Raw genomic sequence first — 26,592 nt, 5'->3', positions numbered from 1 at the left:
CCTGTGTAAGACTTTCTTTCTACTGTAGAGCACAAAGATTTTTAGTTGAATATTTCAGCTCTGTAGGTCCATACAATGCAAGTGAATGGCCAGACCTTCAAGCCAAAACTCAGATTGTTTAATAAATATCTTCTGAAGCGATGCAATCACTTCGGGTGAGAAACAGATCAATATTTAAACCCTTTTTTTTTTTTACTATAAATCTCCACTTTCACTTAATGTGAAAGTGGAGATTTATAGTAAAAAAGGACTTAAATATTGATCTGTTTCTCACCCACTCTCATCATATCGCTTCTGTAGACATAGATTTAACCACTGGAGTCATAAGGATTACTTTTATGCTGCCATTATGTGATTTTTGTAACTTGAAATGTCTGGCCATCATTCACTTGCATGTATGGGCCGACAGAGCTGAGATATTCTTCTAAAAATCTTCGTTTGTGTTCTGCAGAAGAAAGAAAGTCATACACATCTGGGATGGCATGAGTGTGAGTAATGTGATGAGAGAATGATGAGAGAAATGTAACTTTTGGGTGAACTATTCCTTTAACTCGAAAGGCGTGGATTCGCAACTTCTTTCCTGATTCCCGCTCAATCGACTTTCGTTTTCGTATCAGGTATCCCTGTGCACTCATTGTGCACAAAACCAGGGGGAATATTAACATCAGTCCTTCTAAACAACAGTGAGGCGTTCTGTATTGTTTTTCAAGCTAGTTTGTGTTTTTCTTCGAGTTGCGGTGAGTGCGAAATGTTTATTCATTTCTACATTTGTTTTTGTGTCTGTAAACAAAAGCGCGCGAAATAAGACCCACCTTTCTCTGAGCACTCTGCACAAAGTTATTTAAAGACATTACGTTTGTATGCAGATTACTTGTAAATTTGTTTCTGATTATTTGTTGTATGTGCATATATAGTGATAGGGTTCAAAGAGGGTTAAATAAAAAAGGTAATAAATAGAAAAAAAAAAAAAAATCCAGATATTTTTCTGTACCTGTAACCTATTCAAAAATGAAAAGTTTTCTCTTATACTCTCTCGTGCTTCTGTCCTTTGACGTCCTTTTCATTTTATCTTTGCTTTTCGAAGTAGGAACAAATTTTAATATCATAGTTTGTGAAATGCAAGGTCTAATTTTGGTGCTATTTTTTAAGAACGAATTGATCAAATAAACAGTTGTGCTGTAATCCTACATCTTATCATAAATACTTAGTATTGATAAAACCCAACAAACTGTTTTGTTTATACAGTATTCAATGTATTTTTTTCCCTCTATTATGCCATCTTTTCCTTTCATTGAATGCAATACTTTCAGAGAGAGGAAACGTTTAATTTGAGCAACATTGTTAAGATGAATCAGGATACCAAGAATGAGCAAGCAAATGGCAAAGCATCTGTTGAATCAAAGAGAAAGAAGACTGGATGGAGGAATTCACAGGTAAGTATTTCATTTAGTATATTAGCAGATAAATATTTCACTAACCCAACCCAATTTTCTTGCATTTAGCTCTGTGCCTGTTGATTAAGCATTTTACCAAATAACGTTTATAATGTTCAGGGCATCTCATCTCTGTCATGTAGGGAGCCAAAGAAAACCTTCCAAAACCTATGCAAAAAGGTTTACCAAAAAGAAAACGGGAGCCCCTTCAACCGACAAGCAATATGTCTGACCATTACCGTAAAAGGAAGCGTTCAGGTAAGTAATTTACAACCTGTGTTCACAATGAATGCAAAATGGTGTTATCATCACCCCAAACTGCGAAGGAAACAAAATATTCTTGGGTAGCATAGCAATTCATAAGAGATATTTCCACTTACAAACCTATTAAAGGTGTGGTTCACCCACAAATCATTTGGGTTAATTATTTACTCACCCTCATGCCATTACAGACTCATATGACTTTCTTTCTTCTGCGGAACAAAAAGAATGTTTGATGTGTTTTTGTCCATACAATGTTAATGCGTTCCAAAAACGTTTAAACTCAAAAAAGGACATTAAGACAGCAAAAAAGTAATCCCAGTGATTCAAGTTGTGTAATCCATGTCTTCTGGGGCTGGTTGCACCAGCTATACGTACGTTAGAGCTTAGCCTAGTTGTGGCGTAAATTGGCACTAACTCACAATTTACGCTCTACTAAATATTTGAGCGTTGCACCATTAAACTTAGGTAGGACGTAACCCTACGTATAAACTAAATATTTACAGAAGACTCCGACCAGGAGTAACGGTTGGAATAAAAAAGCAGAATGATATTTAATGACATCAGTGAGCTCATGTTTTGCGTGACAGGCTTCAGTCCTTTCGACATATATGATGGTGTTGGCATTTACACTGGTTTACATTTACGAGAGAGGAAAAAAAAAACATACTTTTAAGCGGCTCTGCAGCATGAAAGCATTCTGACGGTGCAGTTTTCAGGGTGCGTCGCTCAGTGTCAAGTTTCAACACATTCAAAATATATATAGAATATTAAAATGAAAAAAATTCTATTTTTCCAGCCTGTTGTATTAGCATTTATTTATCACCCCTTATTTATTTTAGATACAGTTCCTATATATTGTTATTTACACTGGGCAAATATACTATTTATTAAATCTACTTTTATTACGTATCGTATTTTAATGATATAATTTGTTACAGCTGACAGTTACGTTAGCAGACAAGGTTTGAACATCAACCGTAGTGATATAAACTGAAATTCACGGCTTTTTAACACTTGTGTACAAATTTGAAGGCTGCTTATTGGATAAATATGGGTAAACGTCATATTATGCGACTACGCATTACTTTACGGAGAGCTTATGACCTACTAGTTAAGTCTTGCCTTAAGAACAGGTGGTGCAACCGAATTAAACACTGACTTATTTACAAACTAACTATTAGTTACTAAGCCCTTAGTGTGAACTTTACGTCCCAACTTACTTGAGAACTTAAGCACAGCTGGTGCAACCCTACCCTGAAGCAAAGCTTTGGGTGAGAAACAGATCAAAATTTAAGTCCTTATTCACTATAAATCTTCACATCCCCAGTATCCACCCGTGATCATGGGAGAAGCTTGTTCACACACTTCTTCGTAGAATACTACATGTACCCTGATGTTGTACTAATTCACCAACAAAACATGTGGGATGTTGGACACTTCATGCACTTAGCGGTCATGGCTCGTCCTATACAGTGGAAGGGCAAGGTTACCTGGCGGCAAGCAAACTTCTGTGAAGACAGCACTATGCAAATTTGAGATGAATGCTTTACCATCACCCCACACTGTGTGAATATGTACGTTATTTGAGAAATAACTGCTGGACTGACGTTGGCTAATGTGCTAAAGCTAGCGGCAACATCACGTACATTGAAATAAGAGCATCTGAGCAGAGTTGAGCGAGTTGTCGCTCTGCTCAAATATTCGCTTGTGTGCAATCGCTCAAGTCCAGTGCTTACTGTACGTTTCCACTGGCACGGAAAAAAATTGAAGTCATTTGAAGTCTGTTTGTGATTAAAGCACTGAATCCAGTAGAAACTTCAGGATTATCTTCATATGTTGAAGTGCTTATGACAGATGTCACTGCTTTCAGCTCACAGTGATTGACTGGCGCCCTGCGTTTTTCGTTCCTCATTTGCATAAATCCGAGGAATTTTCAAAAAAAGATTAACGCTCTTGACTGCTTAACGCATTCTCTGCACCGTTGTCAATCCCACAATCCACCTTGAGAGCGTGGCGCTCACCTTCCATAGGAATTAATTGAAAACGCTCACTCAGCTACGCTGACAACGCATCAGTGGAAATGTACGGTCAAGTTCAAAAGTCATCGTTATGCTCCTCGCTTACGAGCGCTCATGAGCGAGAGCAATGTTGGAGCGGAGCGCAATGAAATGAGAAATAATTTCTTTGTCAACATTTTTGTTTATTTTTATTTTTTTTGCATCAGATAAAAGAAACCCCTTGTCATCAGGGCCCAGGATTTGAATATTAGGGGGGCTTAGCCCCAATGACACTGATGTATGCATTTGTGCAATGTAGGCTTTTCCACTCTGTTGCATAGATGGTGTTTTGGTTTTGCACTAGTCAGTCTTTACAGGCAAGAAAAGTCACCAAAGTAGTCTCGTGTAGTGGTGCACCAATCAGGAAATTTGAGGCCGAAATGATCTCAGATTTTTTTTAACACTAAGATCGTCCGATACAGATACTGTTTTTGTGTGGCCTTTGACACACTTTTACAAGTTGTATTGTGCAGTTATATGTTTATGCCACACACAGTAAATTATGGTAACACTTCAAAAAAGGTTCCATTTGTTAACATTATTTAACAACATTACTGTAGTTAACATGAACTAATGAACTTAATGTTAGTTACAACATATACTATTACATTTTTAAAATCAAAAGTTGTATTAGTTAACATTAGTTAATGCACTATGAACTAACATTAACTAACAATGAACAATTGTAATTTCATTAACTAACATTACAATTAATATAGGCTGTAATAATATATTGTTTATTGTTTGTTCATGATACTTAATTAACTAGTGTTAACGAATGGAACCTTTTTATAAAGTTAGCAAAATTACATTAAAATTACATTTATTGTGAATTGCTAACATTTATTTGTTTTGAAAACAGTTCTGAATAGTTCTGTTGTCAATATCAAAAGGTCATTGTGACATACTGGTAAGCAGTAAAAACCATGAGAGCATCACACACAGCGATGTATATCCATTACAAGCTCTAAAACTGCTCCATTGAGAAAAAATTAATATGTGTCCGCACGAGAAATGTAGCGCATTCTGGGAGGAGCGGAAAGTGAGTGCCTCGAGAACGGCCAAAGCGGGGCTGAGAGCAGTCTCGTAAAACGCACTCCTAGCTCTGGTGAAATTCTCATCGATCCGCTCCTTGCTCCACTCCCGCTATGTTCTGCTCATGCTCTGGTTTAAAACCTCACTTCCATCAGCTTAATAACTGTAAATACTTCCGTGCAGAAACAAAAAAACGTTAGTGTTCCATTTGAGACGATTCTACATTTTGCAAATTCATACACTCTTTGGGCCGAGTGCATAGTGAATAGTATGAGTGGACAGTATATAGTGCGTCATGTGCAACACAGCTACAGTGTTTCCAGGTTTACTGTTTTCAAGCACAGTTATGCTATTTTGAAAATGCAAACATGGTATACTGACATATTTTTCAAAATATCTTCATTTTTGTTATGCAGAAATAAAAATGACATGAGTTTGGGATGGCACGAGGGTGTGTAAATGGTAAGAGAATTTTCTTTTTTTGGGTGAACTGTCCCTTTAATATACAGTAGATTTGTGTTTATTTCCACAGTGACAAAGCATACAGAATGTTACTCCATGTCAAATAGACTTCATGGATATTGTTTGATCATCAACAACTACAACTTTAAAAGAAGTACATCACTTGGAAACAGGAGAGGTACACACAAAGATAAAGGTATTTCTTGAAATTTGGGAAATTAATTTCTAAATTTGTTCAGATATGAACTTTTATGTAATCTATTGCATAATTTTGTAATAACAAAAACTGTCAAATGTGGCTTTATGGTGAAGAGGTCACTGCATTTCACTCTCTTTTAATCTGCCTCCTAGATGATCTCACAAGAGTGTTTGAGAAAATGCATTTTACGGTTGAGGTGCGGAACGATTTGCAAGCCTCAGATATGCGAGATGTGATTAAAGAGTTTGCAAGTAAAGATCACTCTCATATGGACGCTTTTGTCTGCTGCATCCTCTCCCATGGAGAGAAAGGCACTGTTCTGGGCATAGATGGTATACAGGTTCCAATCCGTGACCTCACACAGCCTTTCGCTGAATGCCACACCCTAGCAAGCAAGCCCAAGCTTTTCTTTATTCAGGCCTGTCAAGGTGAGAAGACCCTGCTAGGTGTTTGGATGGCAGATGGACACAAAAACACATCTGAAGAAGGAACATTTGAGGAGGATGCTCATACTGAAGCATTCCACAGTTGCCCTATTGGAGCTGATTTCCTAATTGGAATGGCCACAGTGGAGTATTACAAATCTTTTCGCCACACACAAGAAGGGTCCATCTTTATTCAGGAGCTCTGTAGGCAGCTGGAAAGTGGTTGTCCACGGTGAGTTCAGTCTTGAATTTGGAGGGTTGAAATGTTGGCTATGCCACAAGGTAAGCATGTTAAGCTGGCGTCACAATAGCCGACTCCAAACAACTCGATTTTGGCCAAGGTTGTCACGCTTACTGACAGTTTTGCGGAGATCTTGCATTCTTCAGTCAGAGAGGTATGACACACTTTTAACGGCAATTAAGAATGGTGGAGGGGTGACAGACCGACTCTGATTCCCTGTCACGTAAAGCATGCCAAAACAACAACAGGAGAATTGCGTGAACATAAACAGTTGTAATGATTTAGGATGCGATTCATGGAGTAACTTTACCTTCTGAATGTGTGGAATTGTGTATATATCCCCTTAAGGCTTGCCATAGAACACGATATGTCCATATGCAGCTTTCAGTGAGTAATGGATTTATGTTCAACAAAAGCAGACAGATCTGCCTCAGCTTTCTTAATTTATTAGTTATTTTAGTGTAGGAGAATTCCAGAAAAATGCTTGGTGACAGAGTCACTGCAATCTGCGTTTGTGATAGGAGGCTGTGAGTGCAATCGCTGATGAAATCATTCAGATCAGCATGACGTCTTGTCAGTTCTTCAATAAGAGAAGCTCATTGGTCACTTGACGATACCGCAAGAGACCGCCACGACAATTTTTTCTAACAAGTTTGATTTGCTTTTCCAATTCTCAGAGCCATTAAAGGGATAGTTAATTTAAATTCTCTCATCACTTACTTACCCTCATGCCATCCCAGATGTGTATGAATTTCTTTCTTCTGCTGAACACAAATGAAGATTTATAGAAAAAATTTTCAGCTCTGTTGATCCTCATAAAGCACAAAAGTAATCCATAAGACTCCAGTGGTTAAATCTATGTCTCCAGAACAAATATGATAGGTGTGGGTGAGAAACAGGTCAATGTTTAAATTTGTTCTCCAATTTCTTATGTTGTAGCCTTTTATGGGTCTTCATGTTCCATCTCATCCCGCGCATCCTGTGTTTCTGCTGCAGATTTTTACACCTGGTCTTTTGTTCTGTTATATCCCTTACAAAAATTAATCATGGTTTTACTACAGTAACCATAGTATAACCATGGTATTTGTTGTAAAACCACAGTAATCACAAAATCATGGTTACTACTGCCATGGTAACTGCTAGTGCCTGACCGATATATCGGGCGGCCAATATTAGCCTTTCACAGATATATCGTATTGCCGTATATGTTACCGATATGCGCAGATATGAAAACTTTTTCAGAACATATAATGCAGAAAACAATGCTTTAGAATTGGTATGATAACGTAGTTTGTCCAGTAGAGCATGCTTCGACTCCACTGTTTACAGAGCTGACTCTGAGCTGATGGTGGCTCTGCAGACAGGGCGGAGTTAGGCGGTGCGGAGTTGAGTGGTCTCTGTAAATTGCTAACTAATTTGTGAAATACATAATGGAAAGTTAATAAACAATGACCTCATCATTTTATATAACTAATATAACGTTAACCCTGTCCCTGACAACCATGTCACTCATGTCTGTTTGCTGTTAGACAACTATAGTTTTTCAGTGCAGTCAGTATTGTAGCAGATTGAAAGGTAAGCATCAGAGCATCTTTTTGCAGCTCAGCAGACAACAGTGCAGTGGTGGATTGTGTCTGTTGAGTGTTGATTTCACGCTGTGTTGTTGCCTAGTTGGTGAGACGCAATGTGGAAAGTAAATAAAGTCCATCTTTTACTCTCCGCGACAACGAGCTTATAGCTAACTAGCTAACCATGTAGCTACTTTCATTGTTGTCAGCTGAGTGAAAGTTTATGTGTGAGCATGTATTCACCAAACTGTTTTGTTCAGGATTCACAGTTTGGTACCCCCTTCAGCCAAACAGTTCCAGTCATTGCATTTATAAAATGTAATATTTAAAAGTCTGGTTTCCCAGACATTAAAATAGAATACGTAATAAAAGTAGATTTAATAAATAGTATATTTGCCCTGTGTAAATAATAATATATAGGAACTATATCTAAAATAATAAGGGGTGATAAATAAATACTAATACAATAGGCTGAAAAAATAGACATTTATTCATTTTAATATATTATATATATTTTGAATGTGTTGAAGCTTGACACCAGGCGACGCACCCTAAAAACTGCACCGTTAGATCGGTTTCATGCTGAAGAGCCACTTAAAAGTAAATATTTTTCTCTCTCTCATAAATATAAATGAGTGTAAATGCCAACACCATCATATATGTCGAAAGGACTGAAGCCAGTCAACCAAAACATGAGCTCATTGATGTCATTAAGTGAGTCTGCTTTTTTATTCCATCAGTTACTCCTGGTCGGAGGCTTCCGTAAATATTTAGTTTATACGTAGGGTTACATCCTACCTAAGTATAATGGTGCAACACTCAAATATTTAGTAGTGCTTCAATTTTGACTTCGTGCCCATTTACGCCACAACTAGGCTAAGTTGTAACGTAGGCAATGAATAATCCGCTCAGCAGTCCAAACTGTCGTTTTTAGTCTTCTGATGTCTGATTTCGTAGCTGAACCAAACCAGACAGTTATTGAAGTGCAGAGGACAGACTCAGAGACTGCTGATTAGAACTGGATTAGCAGCGCCTGTGGCAGGTTGAACTTCCTCAGCTGGCGAAGGAAGTACAACCTCTGCTAGGCACATTTTTCACAATGGAATCAATGTGGGTCTCCAACTTCAGGTCCTGTGAAATGGTAGTAGAATCTGAATGACTCCACTGCTGCCACAGTGCTGTTTAGAATGGTGAGCGGGGTCAATGTTGGGGTGTTCCTCCTAAAGTCCACAATCATCTCCACTGTTTTGAGCATGTTGAGCTCCAAGTTGTTATGAATGCACCAGTGAGCCAGCCATTCAACCTCCCTTCTGTATGCAGACTCATCGTCCTCTTGGATGAGGCCGATGACAGTAGTGTCCTCAGCAAACTTCAGGAGCTTGACAGAGGGGTCCTTGGCGGTGCAGGTATACAGGGAGAAAAGTAGTGGGGAGAGCACACACATCCTTGGTGGGCACCAGTGCTGATTGTACATGTGCTGGGATTGAATTTCCCCAGTCTCACTAGCTGCTGCCTGTTTGCCAGAAAGCTGGTGATCCACTGACAGATAGACGTGGGAACAGAGAGCTGGGTTAATTTATTCCATACGAGAGCTGGGATGATGGTGTTGAAAGCCAAACTGAAGTCCATAAAAAGGATCCTTGCATATGTCCCTGGTCTGTCCAGATGTTGTAGGATATGATGCAATCTCATGTTGACTGCATTATCCACAGACCTGTTTGCTCTATAAGCAAATTAAAGGGGCTCTAGAGGGTCCAGTGAAGTCTTTCAGGTGGGCCAACACCAATCTCTCAAATCACTTCATGACCACAGACGTCAGAATGACAGGTCTGTAGTCATTAAGTCCTTTGATCTTGGGTTTCTTTGGGACAGGGATGATAGTGGAGCATTTGAAGCAGCAGGGAACTTCACAGTGCTCCAGTGATCTGTTAAAGATCTGTGTGAAAATGGGGGCCAGCTGGTCAGCACAGGATTTTAGACAAGTGGGTGAAACACCATCTGGGCCCTGTGCTTTCCTGTTCTTTTGTTTCCAGAAGACCGGCACACCACCTCTTCACAGATCTGGGGGGTTGCAGGAGGTGTTTGTGTGAAGTGAAGTGAAATGAAGTGAAGGTCAGAGCGGGTGTGGTGTGTAAGACTAGGCTTTTCAAATCTACAGTAAAACACATTCAAGTCATCAGACAGTTGTTGGTTACCTACAATGTTGGGGGATGGTGTCTTGAAGTTAGTAATGTCTTTCATGCCTCTCCACACTGATGCAGGGTTGTTAGGTGAAAACTTGTTTTTCAGCTTCTCAGAGTAGCTTCATTTAGCCACTTTAATTTCCTTAGTCAGTGTGTTATTGGCCTGATTATATAAGATTTTATCCCTGCTTCTGTAAGCATCCTTTTTGGCATGACGAAGCTGTCTGGGTTTTCCTGTAAACCATGGTTTATCGTATATGCATCCTTTAATGTTGTAGCAGTGGTCCAGTATATTTCTGTCACTGGTGGGGCATGTAATGTGCTGTCTGTATTTTGGCAGTTACAGGTGAAATTGGCATTGTTGAAATTGCCAAGAATAATAATAAATAGTGAGTCCGGGTGTGATCTGATCAGCCAGCTGTTGCAGTGCTGCATTCACGCACGCTTGTGGAGGAATATAAACACTCCCGTGGGAGTAGAAAGGCTTACAGTTGATAAAGAGCACTTCTAAATTAGGACAATTTAATTTAGATCTTTAACGTTGTTACATCTGTACACCAACTTTCACTGATGTAAAAACAGGTTCCACTGCCTCTCATTTTCCCCGTTAACGCCGCAGTGCGATCCGCTCTGAACAGCTGAAAGCCCGGAAGATGTAACGCACTGTCCGTAATGGCTTCACTCAGCCAGGTTTCTGTGAAGCACAAGGCAGCAGAGTTTGAAAAGTCCTTGTTTGTCCAGGTGAGGAGATGTAGTTCATCCATTTTGTTAGAGAGAGAGCAGAGATTCGCTAGATGAATATTTGGCAGCACTGTTCTAAAGCCGTGCTGATGGAGCTTGAGCAGTGTGCCGGCTCGCTTCTCTCGCCTGTGTCTCATAGCGAGCTTAAACAACACAGATGCGCCTCTGACTAAAATGTCCAGCAAAACGTCTGAATAGTCAAAAACCGGGAAAGGATTGTCTGGTATGTGCTGCCGAATGTTCAGCAGTTCGTCCCTAGGAAAACTGATCAGGAAAAAATTACTAAACACAGGACAAACAAACAAAAACAACAAAAGAATTGGAGAGCTCCACACTGAGGTGGCCATCTGCGGCGCCATCTTCACTATTTACCATTTATATGAGCTGTCCTAAAAAACTGATTTCCCAGCACTAAATATGAGGGAATAGTTTGTTTTAACAGGTTCATTTACATGAACTGTCCGAAACAACTGATTCAATTAAATTATTTGGTTTTCCCAGAGCTACATATGTCAGGGAGCAGACGAGTAGGTGAGTGTGTTTGATTACTCCCTCGGCTCTATTGCTGCGTTCATAATACAGTGTGACAAATGTGGCATTGTGTGATGCTAAAGCGCTACTCATTGGAAAATGTAGCTCGTTACTGGAAAAGCTGCACTATTGTGAAATTAGCTGAGCTGTCACACTACTGAAAAATTTAGTTAAGTTAGTAGCGTCACTGTTTCTAGTTAACTATGCCCAAACACTGGCGTAAACACTAATCCTTTTTTATGTGTCCCAGGCAACATTAAAAGACTCATGTATATTGTAATTATCATGGCAAAACAAGGGTTTGAAGTTAGCGATCGGCTTCAAAATAAAACAACCTTCAATAAAAATGCTATAACCCACAGTGGTACTACTATCTTATTTTAATATTTGTATGTTTTCTTTGGCAGGAAAGAGGACATGCACTCTATTTTGACAAAGGTGAACAGAATGGTGAGCTCCCAAATCATTGAAGGCTGCAAGCAGATGCCAGAGGTTCGCTACACTCTAACCAAAACACTGGTCCTTCCCATGAAGCAAGTTCCCTGATCTCTAATATTATCTGTATACATGTATCCTAAAAGACTTGTTTTTATATGACTGATCTGGTTTTACCTTTCTTGGAACTTGGCAGTGTGATACTGTACTGCAGATATTGTTGACTTTTGAATGACAAATTGCTAATGTTCCTCATTTAAAGTCACTTTGGACTAAATGTAAATGTACCTCTCCACATTTGGGAGAAGTATACAGCTGCAGGCAGAGCTCCAAAAAGGGGCGTGAGCTCCAAACCCCCAGTAAAGACATAGGTACCCCTAAAATAACCCTTTACCTAATCGTAAGTGGAAGATACACCCCCCTTTGGAGTTGGGTCAGCCCCCTTTTGGAGTAACCCTGACCGTTCTGGAGTAACTCCGCCCTCATTTGGAGGTTCGCCCCCATTTGGAGATCTCTGGCTTGCAGCTATACCTACTTGACATTTGGGGTTCATTTGGATGATATGCACTATTTTGTGTTTTGTTTAAATACTCATAAGTAATTTGTGTAGATATTCTGGGTTTTTTATTTGTTATTTTTGCATCCGTTGTTTTACCAGTCATGTTTTATTCTTTTATATCTCATCAAACTTTTTAGATGACAAGTGCCTTTTTAACGATTGCTCTATCCTGCTGTTTTTCTTTATCCTTTGTTGGGATGGTATAGAGGTTCTAGAGTATGTTTGAGGTTTTTCATTTGCATTAGCTAAATATTGTGTTGAAAAAACAATCACCAAATTAAGCCGAGCAATTTGTGTGCTATTCATAATTAAGTATTCTGTGCTGTACATTGTTCTGTTATACTGAGTACTAATAGTTGGTAACATTTTACAAGTTTCTTTTTGTTAACATTAGTTAACTACATTATTAAACGAACTAACAATGAGCAGTACTTTTACAGTATTTTTGTTTTTAGAGTAATGGAAAAAGTATGCATTGATGATTGATAACCAGAGATAAAAAGTCCTTTCATACATTTTTAAAGTATTTATTTCAGGTGAGCTTTATTAATGTGTATCACAGATGTATTAGTAAAGTTACAGGGATAGTTTACAGTGAAATGAGAGCCTGTATTAGTGTTTAAAATCTTTGGTTAAATGCTTTGTACAGTACATTAAAAGACAATTGTGTGGACAAATGCTTTCTTTTTAACACTTGAATGTAATCATATTCAGATTTTGCTGACACTTCATCATTCATTGAGAAATTGAATACAGTCATAACCGATTAAATCTGCAGTTTGTAGATATTACTGTGTGTTTATAATTACCTTGTCGATTCTTATTACTTGTTGACATAGTGATTTGTTAAAGAGCTCATTTTTATTTGGGTGAACTATCTCATTTACTAACTTTAATGCCATCCCAGACGTGTATGACTTTCTTTCTTCTGGTGAACACAAACAAAAATTTTTTTTAGAATATCTCAGCTCTGTAGGTCCAAACAATGCAAGTGAATGGTGACCACACCTTTAAAGCTCCAAAAATCACAAAGGCAGCATAAAAGTAATCCATAGGACTCCAGTGGTTTAATATATAATATAATTAGATTAATATTTAAATCCTTTTATACTATAAATCTCCACTTTTACTTTCAGAATGTAAACATGAAAGTGGAGATTTATAGTACAAAAGGACTTTATTATTTCTTAATTATTATTTCTATTTCTCACACATATCTGAATCTATGCTTCTGAAGACATAGATTTAACAACTGGAGTTGTTGGATTACTTTTGTGCTGCCTTTATGTGATTTGGAGCTTGAAGGATCTGGTCACCATTCACTTGCATTGTGTGGACCTACAGAGCTGAAATATTCTTCTAAAAATCTTTGTTTTTGTTCAGCATAAGTTTATTGCCATGTGCAGTGTTTATTTACATCAACGTGAAATCCAGAAACCGTGAACAGAAAACATGAACTAAACTTGACTTGACTGCTAAACAACGTTACATAAACAATACCTGACAAGAGACAATGGCAATCATGAGGGTTTAGATACACAGGCATGGGTAACAAGTAAACAAGACAACCAATCACAAGGCTGAACTAAAAATAAGACAATGAACCAATGACATAAGACTGATAATGAGATAACAAAACAATGAAAACAAGACACATGAACATGGAGGGGAACAGGATATCACGTGACCAGGAACACATGAGGAAACAGGAAATCACATGACTGGTACAGGAACTAAACTTAAAAATAAAAGACATCAAAACAAAATACCACTTAGTCATTATAAAATTTATTTAAAAAAATTAAAAACAAATTTGTCTCAAATGGTCTCATGATTCCCTTTATGTAAACAGTTTTGGTCCTGATTTGTAAAAATAAAAAAGACTACATTTAAGAACACAAATGTTTTGCATATAAGAGTTTACACTTTTCCTGAGATTCCCTCATAATGAATCTACAAAAATATAAGAAAAGATACTGTAAAAAGGGATAATTTTCTATCCGTTCCGGAGTGGAACTTCAATAAATTGCCCTTGAAGGTCTCTGCGTTGTTCTGTCTTTTCTGAGCGCTGAAGTTAAGCAATTATTGTTAATTCACACATTTTATTCCGTTATTCATTTTATCTGACTCCAATTTTAAGTTGACCTCTAATTTATATTTAAGTTCTAATTAATTTCTTATCATTCTTTTAATTTAAAATTTTTAGGTTATTGATTACTCTAAATCCTCTTCTATTCATTGTCCTTTCGATCTTTGGAGACTTACGCCGGCCATAATTAAATTACATAAACCTCCCGAAAATGGATAGCCAGTTCCGTTCTTTGACTTTTACCGGAAATGGCGCCTTTTGGTTGTAGACATCCTGGTGCCAGCCTTACAATACAAAAAATATTTCATCTAGCCAAATTACATATCAATCCTTTATGACATCACAGGCACACTAGAAGGTTTCAGTACTTCACTCTGCACCGGGCAAAGGAAGAATCAGTTTCTTCCTCATGGCGACTTCCTGTACAGGCATCTGTTTGCAAAAAGATCCCTGACGGCTGACCTCATCATTCACACAAAGCAGGATTGTCTGAATGTCTGTACCCCTGGGAACATAAAAAAATAAACATTGTGAAAAGCACTATAAAAATAATAATTAAAAAAAAAATCCTTTTCGTGAATGACAGCCATTTGGCACACATACTTTTGCCATGTGTCTGTTCATTTTGACCATACATTTGTGTTTTTTTCTACTTGGTATACTCTATTTTATAATAAAGAGAAAAATACAGCATGAAAAACTAGGGAAAAGTGTTACAAACTTACTGTGGACAATGATTCTCTAGCTGTTGGCAGAGTGACTGAATAAACCAGGAGCCTTTTTCTGACTGTCTGTATGAGCAGTGACCATCAGTGCTTGACCTGGCAATAAGGAAATCAGAGTCGGCTGGGATTGAGATTTCAAAACCATCAGTATCCACTTCAATCTCTGATTCTTCTCCTTCTGGATCATCTGCCTGGACATTCACATGCGTTTGATTATTATTCCCACGACATGCCTGTATGAAAAACACCTTGGGCTTGCCAGCTAGCCTCTGGCAGTTTATGCCATTGAATGGTTCACGTATTTCATCAACAGAAACAACAACACCATCAGTTCCATAGACTCCGTCCTTGCTTCCATGGCTGAGGACGCAACATATAAAGCAGTCTCCATCTACTGTCTTGCCTAGGTCCTTCAGGAGATCCCTCATTTCAGCAGCCATTTTATCTCTGTGCACCACCACCTTAAATGCCAGCCAGCTGAAAACTTTTTCGAGAGATTCTGAGGCACAGGGTGAAAGAAACAATCTGAGTAATTGCATTTTATAAAACAAGATTAATTATTATTAATGAATTCCATGCCCAATGTCTAAGATTGACATGCAAATCGAATTTTCACATCAAGCTCAATTCTTGAAAATGCAGTTCACTTGACATTTCACAAAATTGAAATTTGAAAGTACCTTACACTATCTACCTAAATACCAATTACAAAAATGTTTGAAAAAAATAAAAAATAAAAACTAACTTTGGTCCTCATCTGATCCCATCCTTTCCTTCAAGGATGTAAAATGTACATTGTTGAATATTACACAGGTACCACGAGGAATTTGCGTAATTTTGTATTGCCTGAGCTGAAATAAAAGAAAGGTAGACAAATCAGTGTGATGGAATATACTTGACTAGCATTTGGAGGAATCTTCAAAATAAGAAAGTCACCTCTGGGCTATCCTGCAATGGATATTTCAGGCTGGTGTCTGTAAAACAAAAGTACATTTTTAAGAAATGTCACCTCAAGACAACAGACAGTGGCATCATACCAGCTGGTGAGTGGTTAGCTCGGTGGACTTACCCTGTGCCATGGCTGAAGAAGCAAAAATGGCATGATTCTCCAACATAGGAAGAGTCTCCAATATACTGTCCTGTTTTAAAAGGTCAATGAATTTGCAACAGGTTTCATCTCCCTTGCTCATGAGTTTGTCAAGTAGGTCAATTATCATCTTCTCTCTCTTACGGACATCTTTGAGGTTCCTGTACTCGCGCTGAGTAAGAAGTTTAACCTGCTGCACATGCTGCATGATGAGTTCTGCCTCTTCACATAAAGTCTCCACAAGGAAGACTTTATTTTTGAGAATTCTTTCACAGAAATCCTGTTTTGTGCCCATAGTTCACTGAAGGAGAGAAGAGTATAGCGATTTTAGTTGTCCTGCTAAGGTAATTCCTACCATTTGGTGCTTAATGTAAGGTATTTGTTTAATTTAAAGCGATTACAATCTCAACAGAGTGCAACTGTGGTTCCAGAAGTTAATTTTTCCATAGAAGAATTGATTTTCAACAATAACTTATAAAACGTTTTTAAAAAAACGACCTACCATGAGCTCTGAGGTTGTTCATCAATGGTATTTGCTTGTGTTGAAGCCATCAGTCTGTGTTATTTCAACTTCATTGTTAAAAAAATCGTATTTAATAGCGGAATTCCTGGTGAACAACTACATTACCCATTGTCCAGCACAGAGAGCTTAACCAATCAGAGAACAGTCCATGACGCCCTCAAGACATCTCCATACACCCTCAAACTACACATACAGTATATATTTATTATATATATATATATATATATATATTTATTCAATTACATCATTCGCAATGTTTTATGGGATTATAGTTCGTGCCCTCGTGAAAGACGGTAAGTACACAGTCTTGTACCTTTGTCTATTTGTCTGATTTTCAAATACTTTTTTGCTTCAAATCAAAGTTTGTAATGTTGTGATTCACCTCGGGGGTTGGTTAGTGTGGTTGATGACTTAGAAATCTTTTATCAAGGATTTGACGAAAAGTCTACTGAAAAAATGTATAAGAAAATACTTCCGGAACCCAGACATTGTTGCACTCTACAGGCTTGGTAAAAAGAATAAAGACCATTTATAGATGTTACATACTGCTGTGTGCTGTTTGTGGTAAATATGTGATTTTAACACTGAGTATGGAGGTTTTTTGTGTGTCCAATGACTTATGGTCCACCCTGTTATGTCTGTGACCTTTATGAGGTGTATACTAAGGGTCAATAACCTAATAATAACAACCTATAGTGCTTACGTGAACTACGTGAAATAAAAGCTCTCTTCATACATTATTAACATTAAGTAATACACACCAGGTAGGTGCCAGCTTGTGTATGCGTGTTTAAGAGTCCTGTCTCGCAGGGGCTCTATGTTAACAGAAGGGAAATCGCGTAACACAGTTTAGGTAAGTAACTGTTTCTTTAACGATGATATTTTAAGTCGACCTAACGATTTTTTGGTCATTTAATTTGCCACGAAATCGCTGGTCATATTAAATGCTCCTAAATCTTAAAAAGAATCAGATAAAAGAATCAGGGTTAACAGACCAATTTCTTAATTTGCTTTCATTTTCTTTTTATTACAGTAAAACATATACTGAAACTGGCTGGAGTAATTTTAGCACAACTTAAATTCTACACATGGTTTGACGACGTCGACCTGTCTAGCTTGCATTTAAAATAGCATGTTGCAGTATGATAGATGGATGATACATTAACAGTTTCTCACCTTTGTGGTACTCAGATGAGTTTCCCTCGCTGGAACTTTTGAACGCGAATTAATAGTGCGTAGGGTTGCCAGATATTCAAGGTTGCCAAGTCCTTTTGTTGGGCCTGCCTCTCCATGTGAATGCAGGCTAGGTCATTTTCTGGCACAACACAACAAATTACTGTGAAAAATACATTTGAATATCGCACTGCATTATGGGAACATTGTGTTTCGTTTGAAGTCACCATTATGGCATTTAGTATTCCCTTTGGATGGGACCTTATCTTATTTACTTCAAATTAAATTTCTCCCAGTTGGTGCAATTGTGTTTAAGAACAACATTTATTGTACTGTAATGTATGGAGAAATTAGTCAATGAGGAAGAGATGTTTGCAAAGCTAGGCTATAATATGGTTGGTTTTATCGCTCCTTAAATTTTTATCATGAGTTGTCAGTCAGGCACGCAAGATAACAACACTCAGCATACAAAACTCAACGATGGTGACAATTAACAAACACTGTAGATAAAAAAAATAAAATAAAAAAAAAATACAGATGGTCATTGTGATTCTACAACCCAGCCCTGCTACATTACAGTAATTTATTGGTCCTGTTCACTGAAGTCACAGTATACAGTTGTCTTTTAATTGTAATAAATTGTAGAAATACTACTGTAAAATATACTGTGAAAGTAATGCAACTAGTAGCCAGGAATTTACTGTAAACTCAAACTAAACATTTTTACAGTGTATGTGATTTTTGTGTATTTGGGTTCATGTCTAGAATTAAATATTGTTCAGCTCTGAAAGGGTTTGAATTTTTTTTAATGTTTTTTGCAACTTAAAAAAATGAATGTTAAAATGAATGTATTTAATATATGACACTTTCATTTGAATGACCTTTTCCCCTCCTTAAAGCAGTGTTTTACTAAACAGCTGACTGTTATGGATCTGGATAGTATTGGTAAGTTTGTGCATGTCCAGTTTTGTTCACAGCTTGCAATAACCCATTCATGGTGCGTTCACGTCGTGTCGGAATTATGAGATTGGAAACTCAGAGATTCTACTCAAAGCTGTTTACCATGGGATCTCGGAAGTTATTAATTGCTATGGCAACACTCATAGCAACAAAAGAGTGTTGTTGTTTATAACAGCAAAATAGTTTTAACACATTAATTCAGTTATGTGCCACAATAGTCCTGAGTGCCATGATGCTTTGCGGGCGATGTGGGTGGAACTTCCGGTTAAGCGTAAACAATTGTTATGTTATGTACTAACGCAGCATTAAAAATGCCAGAAACTTGAGAACAAATGATTATAGCGAGGTGATATTGTTCTTCCTCACCTATCTGTTAATGATTATGGATTTCAGGATGACGCAAATATCACAAATAGAAGCATTTTAGTTATTTTGTTGAGTCTTTATCCATTGATGGAAGAACCTGAGTAGACTAACCTGAAAAGCTATGTGGCCTATTAGTGCCTTCACGGCTATAAAGTTTGAAATGTTTTGAGAGCCGTGGATAATTATGGTTATTTTAAAGCATATGTTGAGTCTAGTCAGAACTTGAAGAGTTTGTTGTACCAAGATTATGTAATTACTCCACTTACTTCACTACTTTGAACTCTTGAGGCAGAACTCCTCTACCAACAGGGCGCCTTTAAGTTGAGCAAAATGATATGTAATGACGGGTTCACACATCCTCCATGAGCGTGACGTGAGTAAGGCGTGAGCAATGCGTGAGCGGGGCAGTAGCGTTGGACATTCACATTGGCCGCGTCTCTTCTGTCAGAAACAGCAGCGCCTCTGCACAGAAAATAAAGTTATCTATGGGATCCTACGCCAAATGTATTCTTTAATAAGGTCATAATAAGCTGAGGTTATTACTGCTTCAAGGACAACAGCGGGCAGTCACGCGCACTTCATCATTATCAGCACACTTGGTTGTGATTGGTTAATGTTGTGTCTATACTGTACACCTATATACACAGAATTGCAAAAAGTCCAGCAGTTTATTAATTCTTTCCTTTATTAATTTATTTTATTGAGTTTACTTGCATGCAGACATATAAATTGAAGTGTACTATAGGTTCAGTTTGAAGAATTTTGTTTTGCCTTTGTGTCTTTTCTTTAATCTCCTGATTATTTTAGTGTTGTACTGCACCCAGAGCCATTGAGCTCAGCGTGAGTCGCACGGCAAAAATAGGCTCAAAGCCGAAACTTTCCGCTCTCTTCCGCGTCTGGGACGCTTCTGGGGCGCATCACCTCACAACTCACGCTTGCAGTGGGAAAGGTGTAATCTCTTAGTATGGGCGCTGAAACTAAAACGCGCCGCTCACGCCCCGCTCACGGAGGATGTGTGAACCTGGTGTAACGACGCTACACTGACGATGAGATCAGAGGCCATTCTTTTTGAATGGATGTCTATGGAAGAAATGCTTCAGTGTGCTAAATAAAATATGTATGTGAGAAAACAGCTCATCACTTAATGACTTAACCACCTATCCGTAGTAAAAGTTTACTATGATAAAATTGCTGTTTTATAAGAGAAGACACGGACAATTTTGAGACAGGAAGGTGTGGGTTTATGGCTCTCCCCATTCATTTGTATGGTGACGTACTGTTGTAACATGCTACACTCTCTCTTATGGTAAAAACACGGAGGTTGTTATCTTAGATCTCTGATGGCATCCGCAAACGGTGACTTTAGGGTTACCATCCACTGTGAGAGCTTTGGAAAACTAAAAGGTGTGGGGCTTAAAAAATAAGGGTCATACAGAACTCACATTTTAAGTAATTTTAATTGGAAATTCTGTCTGAAGCGATTTTACAGCATGACTAAAATGATTGTTCTCCCTTTTAAGTGCTCTTTGGAGGGTGATTTATCCCATTTGGAATGCAGGATTAATGTCGAAACATGCTAATTGACTGTTACGCCTTCTCCAACAGTAGAGCTGCAGAGATTGAGGCCGCTGCCATATTGGTTCTTCTTTTTACATGACGTCACGTATGTCAAGTCGGAGCTTTCATAGAATTTCGAGTTAAAAAATAAATAGAATTATGAGTTTAGAACTTGTAATTACGAGTTCTGTAAAACCTGAATGCTTTTTACAAGTCGTAATCATGTAATTACGGTAATTCCGATGTGACGTGAACCACCATTAGTACCAAAATGTTGCCTAGTTAAAGGGATAGTTCACCCAAAAATTAAAATTCTGTAATTATTTGCTCACCCTCACGCCATCCCAAATGCTTATGACTTTTTTCTTCAGCAGAACACAAACAAAGGTTTTTAGAAGAATATTTTAGATCTGTAGGTCCTTAAAATGCATGTAAATGGTAATCAGACCTTTGTAGCTCCAAAAATCACATAAAGGAAACATAAAAGTAATGCATGAGACTCCAGTGGTTAAAACCATATCTTCAGAAGTGATATGATAGGTGTGGGTGAGAAACAGATCAAAATTTAAGTCCTTTTTTTACTCTAAATCTCCACTTTCACTTTCCGATGTGGAAATGAAACTAAACAGGCACAACATGTTGCTATCAGATTTAAAACTGAAAGTGGAGATTTAGAGTAAAAAAAAAAAACTAACTTAAATTTTGAACTTTTCTACCCACACCTATCATATCGCCTTTGAATATATAGATTTAACCACTGGAGACATATGGATTACTTTTATGTTTCCTTTATGTGATTTTTGGAGATACAAATGTTTGATCACCATTCACTTGCATTGTATGGACCTACAGAGCTGAGATATTCTTCTAAAAATCTTTGTTTGTGTTCTGCTAAAGAAAGAAAGTCATACACAACTTGGATGGCACGAAGGTGTGTAAATGATGAGATAATTTTCATTTTTGGGTGAACTATCCCTTTAAGTGGCCACATGTGTTTTACTCCTTGGATAGCCAAATGACACAAACTGTATGCCTTTTTTTTTTTTTTTTTTTTTTTAATAATTTTAAAAGTTAGTGAAAGTATTAGATTTATTTTTGGTCACAATTGTAACACTACAGAGTAACATTTTGCTCATTTGTTAATAGGATCCAATAGAAAATTGCAAAATATAAAGAAACATAATTTAATATTTTTTCTAACAAGCAATTGTGTTGAAAAAGGGAACGATAAACCAAGAAAAACTACACATTAATTTTTAATTTTACTTTGTTTAATTTATTGTAACAATACTTCGAAATTTGCAATTTTATAATGGGTATCAATCAAAAATTAGACTCTTTGTTTTCCCACTGTTCACAACTGGGACTGCTTACATGTTTATTTACATGAGCCAGAGCAATCTTATATAGGCGATCTTGTCCACTTTGTGAAAAATCTGGCCAGTTTTGTGATTTGCAGTACATGCAATTACAACCCCAGTTCATAAAAAGTTGGGACAGTATGAAAAATGCTAATAAAAACAAAAAGGAGTGATTTGTAAATTATATTCACCAGTTGCTATATTGAAAGCACTACAACTAAACATTATATGATGTTTTACCTTGTGAATTTCATAGTTTTTTTGAAAATGTACAGTAATTTCAAATCAGATGATTGCAACATGCTCCAAAAAAGTTGAGACAGGGGCAATTTAAAACTAAAAACAATTTGACAAGTTAAAATAACAAGGCAATGTTAAACAGGTGAGGCAATCGTGTCATATAGGGAGGCTACAAAAACAGCCTAGTCCTTCAAGAGCAAGGATCATTCAAGACTTGTCAATTTGCCAACAGATGCTTCAGCAAATAATCCAGCACTTTGAGAACAATGTTCCCCAAAGACAAATTGGAAGGATTTTGGGCATTTCACCCTCTACAGTGCACAATAAAGTTATAAGATTCAAGGAATCTGGTCAAATCTCGGTGTGTAAAGGGCAAGACGAAAACCACTTCTGAATGCACATGATCTCTGATCCCTCAGACATCGCTGTCTTAAAAAACATCATTCATCTGTAATGTATATTATGAACATGGGCTTGGGATTACTTTAGTAAACCTTTGTTAGTCAACACCATTCGCTGCTGCATCCACAGATGCAAGTTAAGACTTTAATATGCAAAGCAGAAGCCCTACATCAACACTGTCCAGAAGCGCTGTCGACTTCTCTGGGCTCGGTCTCATCTTAGATGGAAATTAGAACAGTGAAACCGTGTTTTTTTGGTCTGATGAGTCCACATTTCAAATAGTTTTTGAAAAACACAGCCGTCGTGTTCTCCGGGCCAAAGGGGAAAAAGACCATCCAAGCTTTTATCAGCATCAGGTCAAAAAGCCAGTGTGTGTATTGGCCAGGGGTGTGTCAGTGTCCATGGCATGGGTAACTAGCACATCTGTGAGGGCACCATTAATGCAGACAGATATTTACAAATTATGGAGCAACATATACTGCCATCTAGCACATCTTTTCCAGGGATGTCCCTGCATTTTCCACTTCAAACCACATACTGCCCGGATTACAAGTGCATGGCTGTGTAATCAGAGAGTGTGGGTGCTAGATTGGCCTGCCTGCAGTCCTGACCTGTTTCCAATTGAGAATGTGTGGTGCATTATGAAGCGCATTAGACGGCAATGAAAACCCCATACAACTGTGCAGCTGAAGACCTTTACAATAGATGAATAGGGGAAAATTCCACTTTCTAAACTTAACAAACTTGTGTCTTCAGTGCCCAAATGCGTAATAAGTGTTATTAGAAGAAATGGTGATGTTTCAGAGTGGTAAGCACTTGACTGTCCCAAACTTTTTTGGAGTGTGTTGCAATCATCTGACTTGAAATTACTGTACATAAAAAAAATAAAACAAACAATGAAATTCACAAGGTAAAACATCATATAATGTTTAGTTGTAGTGCTTTCAATATAGCAAAGGGTGTATATAATTTACAAATCACTCCTTTTTGTTTTTATTAGCATTTTTCATACTGTCCCAACTTTTTCGGAATTGGGGTAGTAGTTCGTTTCCTCTGTTGTGGCCTGTTCATTGTGTCATGTCATGTTTTTCTCCCATAGAAGGTCTGAATGAGGTTCGTCCAGCAGTGTATCGTGCTGCACTAAAACTTCGCTCCTTACAAAAACTGTGTCAGAGTGAGTCTCAGTGATTATGTCTCTGTGTAATATGTATGAATGTATGTTAAATACAACTCGGTGAAGATCTATTGTCTGACACAGCTGTGGCAGAAAGCAAAGCTATTGTTTCTATTCTTTATTGTTTCTTCTTTCTATAAGTATTGAATTCTATTATTTCTAGTAAAATAAAAAAAAAGCAGATGTTTCTAATTACATAATTATTTTATTAATGGCTTTTTAATAGCCGATCTCATAACTAAGGCTTTTGAAAATTACTCACATTTAATCTACTGTATATCTCATTCAAATTTAATGCATTTCAGTGCACCTGGTGTCACTGCGGGATCTACGGCCCATTTTAAACACTCTAGGCAGTACTGGGGACCCAATGATTAGGCTTTCTCATGAGGATGTACACCAAAGTCTAGAACAGCTATTTCAGAGCATTTCACAGGAACTTCCTGTTCAGGCGGTACCTGAAGCCACAGATCAAACCACTAGATTACTCTTTAAGCTGTTTGACAGGTGAGAGATGTCTATTGATTCAACATTATTACAGTCATGTATCTCTGTAGTTGTGTAGAATTGAAGATATTTGCTTTCTCTCAGAAACCAGACAGGTGTTATCCTGCTCAGGTCAGTAGAAGCTGCGCTGATCGCCCTTTCTGGAGACACTCTCTCAGCTAAACAGAGGGGTTTGTTTCACATACACTTTTGTGTTCCCAATAAGCACACACAAACACAGTACTAATCTCTTATTCTGACATAAAAGACTCTTCCTTATTATTGCAATTAATTACAGTGGCCCCAAAAAGTATTTGGACACTTTTGGACACATAAGTCATACTTACTCATCCGCAGCCTCCTTTCCAATTGGTAAACGGTTAGAATGAAATAAAAGAATGATTAATAATGTTCTTTTTAAAATAACAGTACTCTGTGCTAAGTGTGGGTGATATACCAGTTGCAGTGTTGCCAGATCTCACAAGAGAAAGAAGCAAACTGGTCTGGAAAAACAAGCTCAAAACAAGGGACTTGCCTCAACTAAAATAAGCAAAAATGTAAGCTTTTTTTTTCTTTCTTCATGTGGGAGATTTATCAGCATAGAACTCATAGCAAGCATAGTTTACAGTAGCCTATATAAAATAACATCTTTTAATAAATGTACTCTTAAAATTAAATTTATCCCCCAAATTATTTAAAATATACATCTATTTATAAATATTCATATATTTCAAAAGAGTGAAGCCCCATTTTCTGGGCAACAGGAAGTGGTTTAATGCTGTGTTCCATTCAAGTCGGATGTGGGACATTCCTACTTGATTTGTCCAATCCCAACCATAAATGCATTCCATTGCCCGATATTCAGAAGATGACGTTTAAGGAAACAAAACTGCAATGCTCCAGTTAGCTTAGCAGGGGTTCGACTGTTACCAGAGATGTCTCCTAGCAACCCAACTGATAAACAGTGCTGCAGCGATAGCAGGCCTTTGTTAAACAAGCTTTAATATCATGTCATGAGGAAACTTGAACTCATTTATCAATATTAGTTTATAAAAGTGAATGTAAATCACTTAATTTGTATATCTCCCTGGGTGCTGACACGTTTGTGTGATGTCACGCACCTGCATCTTGGCGAAATTGGAGTTGAAAATTTCCGCACGGCTCACAAGCTTCCAAGTTGGAATTTCCGACATCAAGGGGCGTTCCATTGCACTTTTCGTAGTAGAAAGTTGGAAAATCCGACTTTCCGATTTGAATGGAATGCAGCATCATTCCGAATATGTATTGTGATAAACCTTTGGCCTTTGGTTTCATGAAAATAAATTATTGGAACAAAATTATCCAGGTATTAACCGGTTACCAGCATTTAAAAATAAAGTTTTCACTCCGGAACAATTAAAAGGGACTTTGTTCCCATCAGGGCAGTAGCAAGAAATTCTGGGCTCCCTGACAATATATTGCTCTGGGGCCCATACCTATTAAAAAAATACAGTTTCATATTTGTTGTGGGGCCCCCTGGACCTTTGGGCCCATAGAATCGTTACCACCTTTCACCCCACTAGCTACGGCCCTGGTTCCCATTTTCATTTACGTTATGCAAAAAATTTCATTCCTTTTCTGTTTTAGTCCCTGATTTTAACAGAGTAATGAAATGTGTAATTCATCATATTAATTCTGCACATGATGTTCCTCAAAGTTTGACAACCAGAAAGTGTCCAATACTTTTGTTTTGATTTTGAACAATATATGTAATGTTTTAAAATGTATTTTATAATAAATAAATAACTTCATTTTGTGTAATAAAAATAAAATAAATGTCAATAGTTTATTTTTTTTTTTTTGTGCTTGTGTCTCCCCAGCTCTGTTTCGACTGGCTGAAAGCTACAGTGGCAATCAGGATAGTGACTGGGGCACCATCAGCCGAAGTGGACTCAGAGTCCTGGTGGAAGACCTCAGCCAGGTGAGAAAACCATTGTGAGACCCAGGAAAAGGTAATCACAAGAAAAATTAATTGGTGACATCTTACATATACTAGCAAATGTCTAACACACAATTATCTGGTGTTTAAGGTTCCAGCAGTGGTTCAGGAAAACCATGTTTTTGGTTCTGCTGAAACTGCAGTGTCATCCTGCTTCAGTGGGGTAGGCCTATAATACATTTTCCAAAAAGAGTGGTGACCTGCAATTGTTACCTCAAAGATCGAATTTCTACTTAATCTAACCCATAAAATTTCCTTTTGTTGGTGTAACTTTACGTATTCAGGTTGATTAAAAGAAATACAAATTTTGCCCAAAAATAAATAAATAAATAAAAGAA

At 37.6% G+C, this 26,592-nt stretch overlaps 3 protein-coding genes across 4 annotated transcripts in view; 2 read left to right on the top strand and 1 right to left on the bottom strand.

Moving 5' to 3' along the window:
* The first annotated feature begins 341 nt into the window (after positions 1-341).
* Positions 342-13,191, top strand: casp8l1 (caspase 8, apoptosis-related cysteine peptidase, like 1). 2 transcript variants are annotated; one of them, XM_051706295.1, is made up of 6 exons: positions 342-488; positions 1,311-1,433; positions 1,577-1,691; positions 5,322-5,447; positions 5,603-6,107; positions 11,547-13,191. In XM_051706295.1, exons 1-6 carry the CDS (start codon positions 483-485, stop codon positions 11,683-11,685), a joined length of 1,014 nt encoding a protein of 337 aa, XP_051562255.1. In that variant the 5' UTR covers positions 342-482; the 3' UTR covers positions 11,686-13,191. The 2 variants fall into 2 exon arrangements, with proteins under 2 accessions (XP_051562255.1, XP_051562256.1); XM_051706296.1 differs by lacking the exon at positions 342-488 and adding an exon at positions 508-737 and having other exon boundaries at positions 11,547-13,158.
* A 187-nt stretch (positions 13,192-13,378) lies between these two features.
* Positions 13,379-17,852, bottom strand: LOC127445854 (caspase-8-like). The gene is made up of 6 exons (XM_051706293.1): positions 17,734-17,852; positions 16,017-16,335; positions 15,884-15,921; positions 15,693-15,798; positions 14,948-15,446; positions 13,379-14,727 (listed from the first exon to the last, which is right to left on the bottom strand). Exons 2-6 carry the CDS (start codon positions 16,327-16,329, stop codon positions 14,592-14,594), a joined length of 1,092 nt encoding a protein of 363 aa, XP_051562253.1. The 5' UTR covers positions 16,330-16,335; positions 17,734-17,852; the 3' UTR covers positions 13,379-14,591.
* An 804-nt stretch (positions 17,853-18,656) lies between these two features.
* dytn (dystrotelin) overlaps positions 18,657-26,592 on the top strand; it is a 34,273-nt gene continuing 26,337 nt past the window's right edge. The window contains exons 1-6 of the mRNA XM_051706262.1: positions 18,657-18,675; positions 23,716-23,790; positions 24,096-24,297; positions 24,382-24,467; positions 26,136-26,236; positions 26,346-26,417. Coding sequence (XP_051562222.1) covers positions 18,657-18,675; positions 23,716-23,790; positions 24,096-24,297; positions 24,382-24,467; positions 26,136-26,236; positions 26,346-26,417 — 555 coding nt within the window. The remainder of the gene's footprint in view (positions 18,676-23,715; positions 23,791-24,095; positions 24,298-24,381; positions 24,468-26,135; positions 26,237-26,345; positions 26,418-26,592) is intronic.

The sequence above is a fragment of the Myxocyprinus asiaticus genome, chromosome 9 (genome assembly GCF_019703515.2).
Source record: "Myxocyprinus asiaticus isolate MX2 ecotype Aquarium Trade chromosome 9, UBuf_Myxa_2, whole genome shotgun sequence".
In the NCBI taxonomy this organism is placed as follows: domain Eukaryota; kingdom Metazoa; phylum Chordata; class Actinopteri; order Cypriniformes; family Catostomidae; genus Myxocyprinus; species Myxocyprinus asiaticus.
Note: the sequence above shows the minus strand (reverse complement) of the source record. Positions and strands in the feature narration are given on the sequence as shown.

Bases quoted from the DNA above. Each gene is read 5' to 3' on its own strand.
- LOC127445854 (XM_051706293.1), bottom strand. From the start codon at position 16,329: ATGGGCACAAAACAGGATTTCTGTGAAAGAATTCTCAAAAATAAAGTC. The intron at 15,922-16,016 runs GTAAGTCCACCG...TTTGTTTTACAG, and splicing joins TTCTTCAGCCATGGCACAGG to ACACCAGCCTGAAATATCCA. The intron at 15,799-15,883 runs GTGACTTTCTTA...CTTTTATTTCAG, and splicing joins CATTGCAGGATAGCCCAGAG to CTCAGGCAATACAAAATTAC.
- casp8l1 (XM_051706295.1), top strand. The intron at 5,448-5,602 runs GTATTTCTTGAA...TCTGCCTCCTAG, and splicing joins AGGTACACACAAAGATAAAG to ATGATCTCACAAGAGTGTTT. The intron at 6,108-11,546 runs GTGAGTTCAGTC...TTTCTTTGGCAG, and splicing joins CTGGAAAGTGGTTGTCCACG to GAAAGAGGACATGCACTCTA.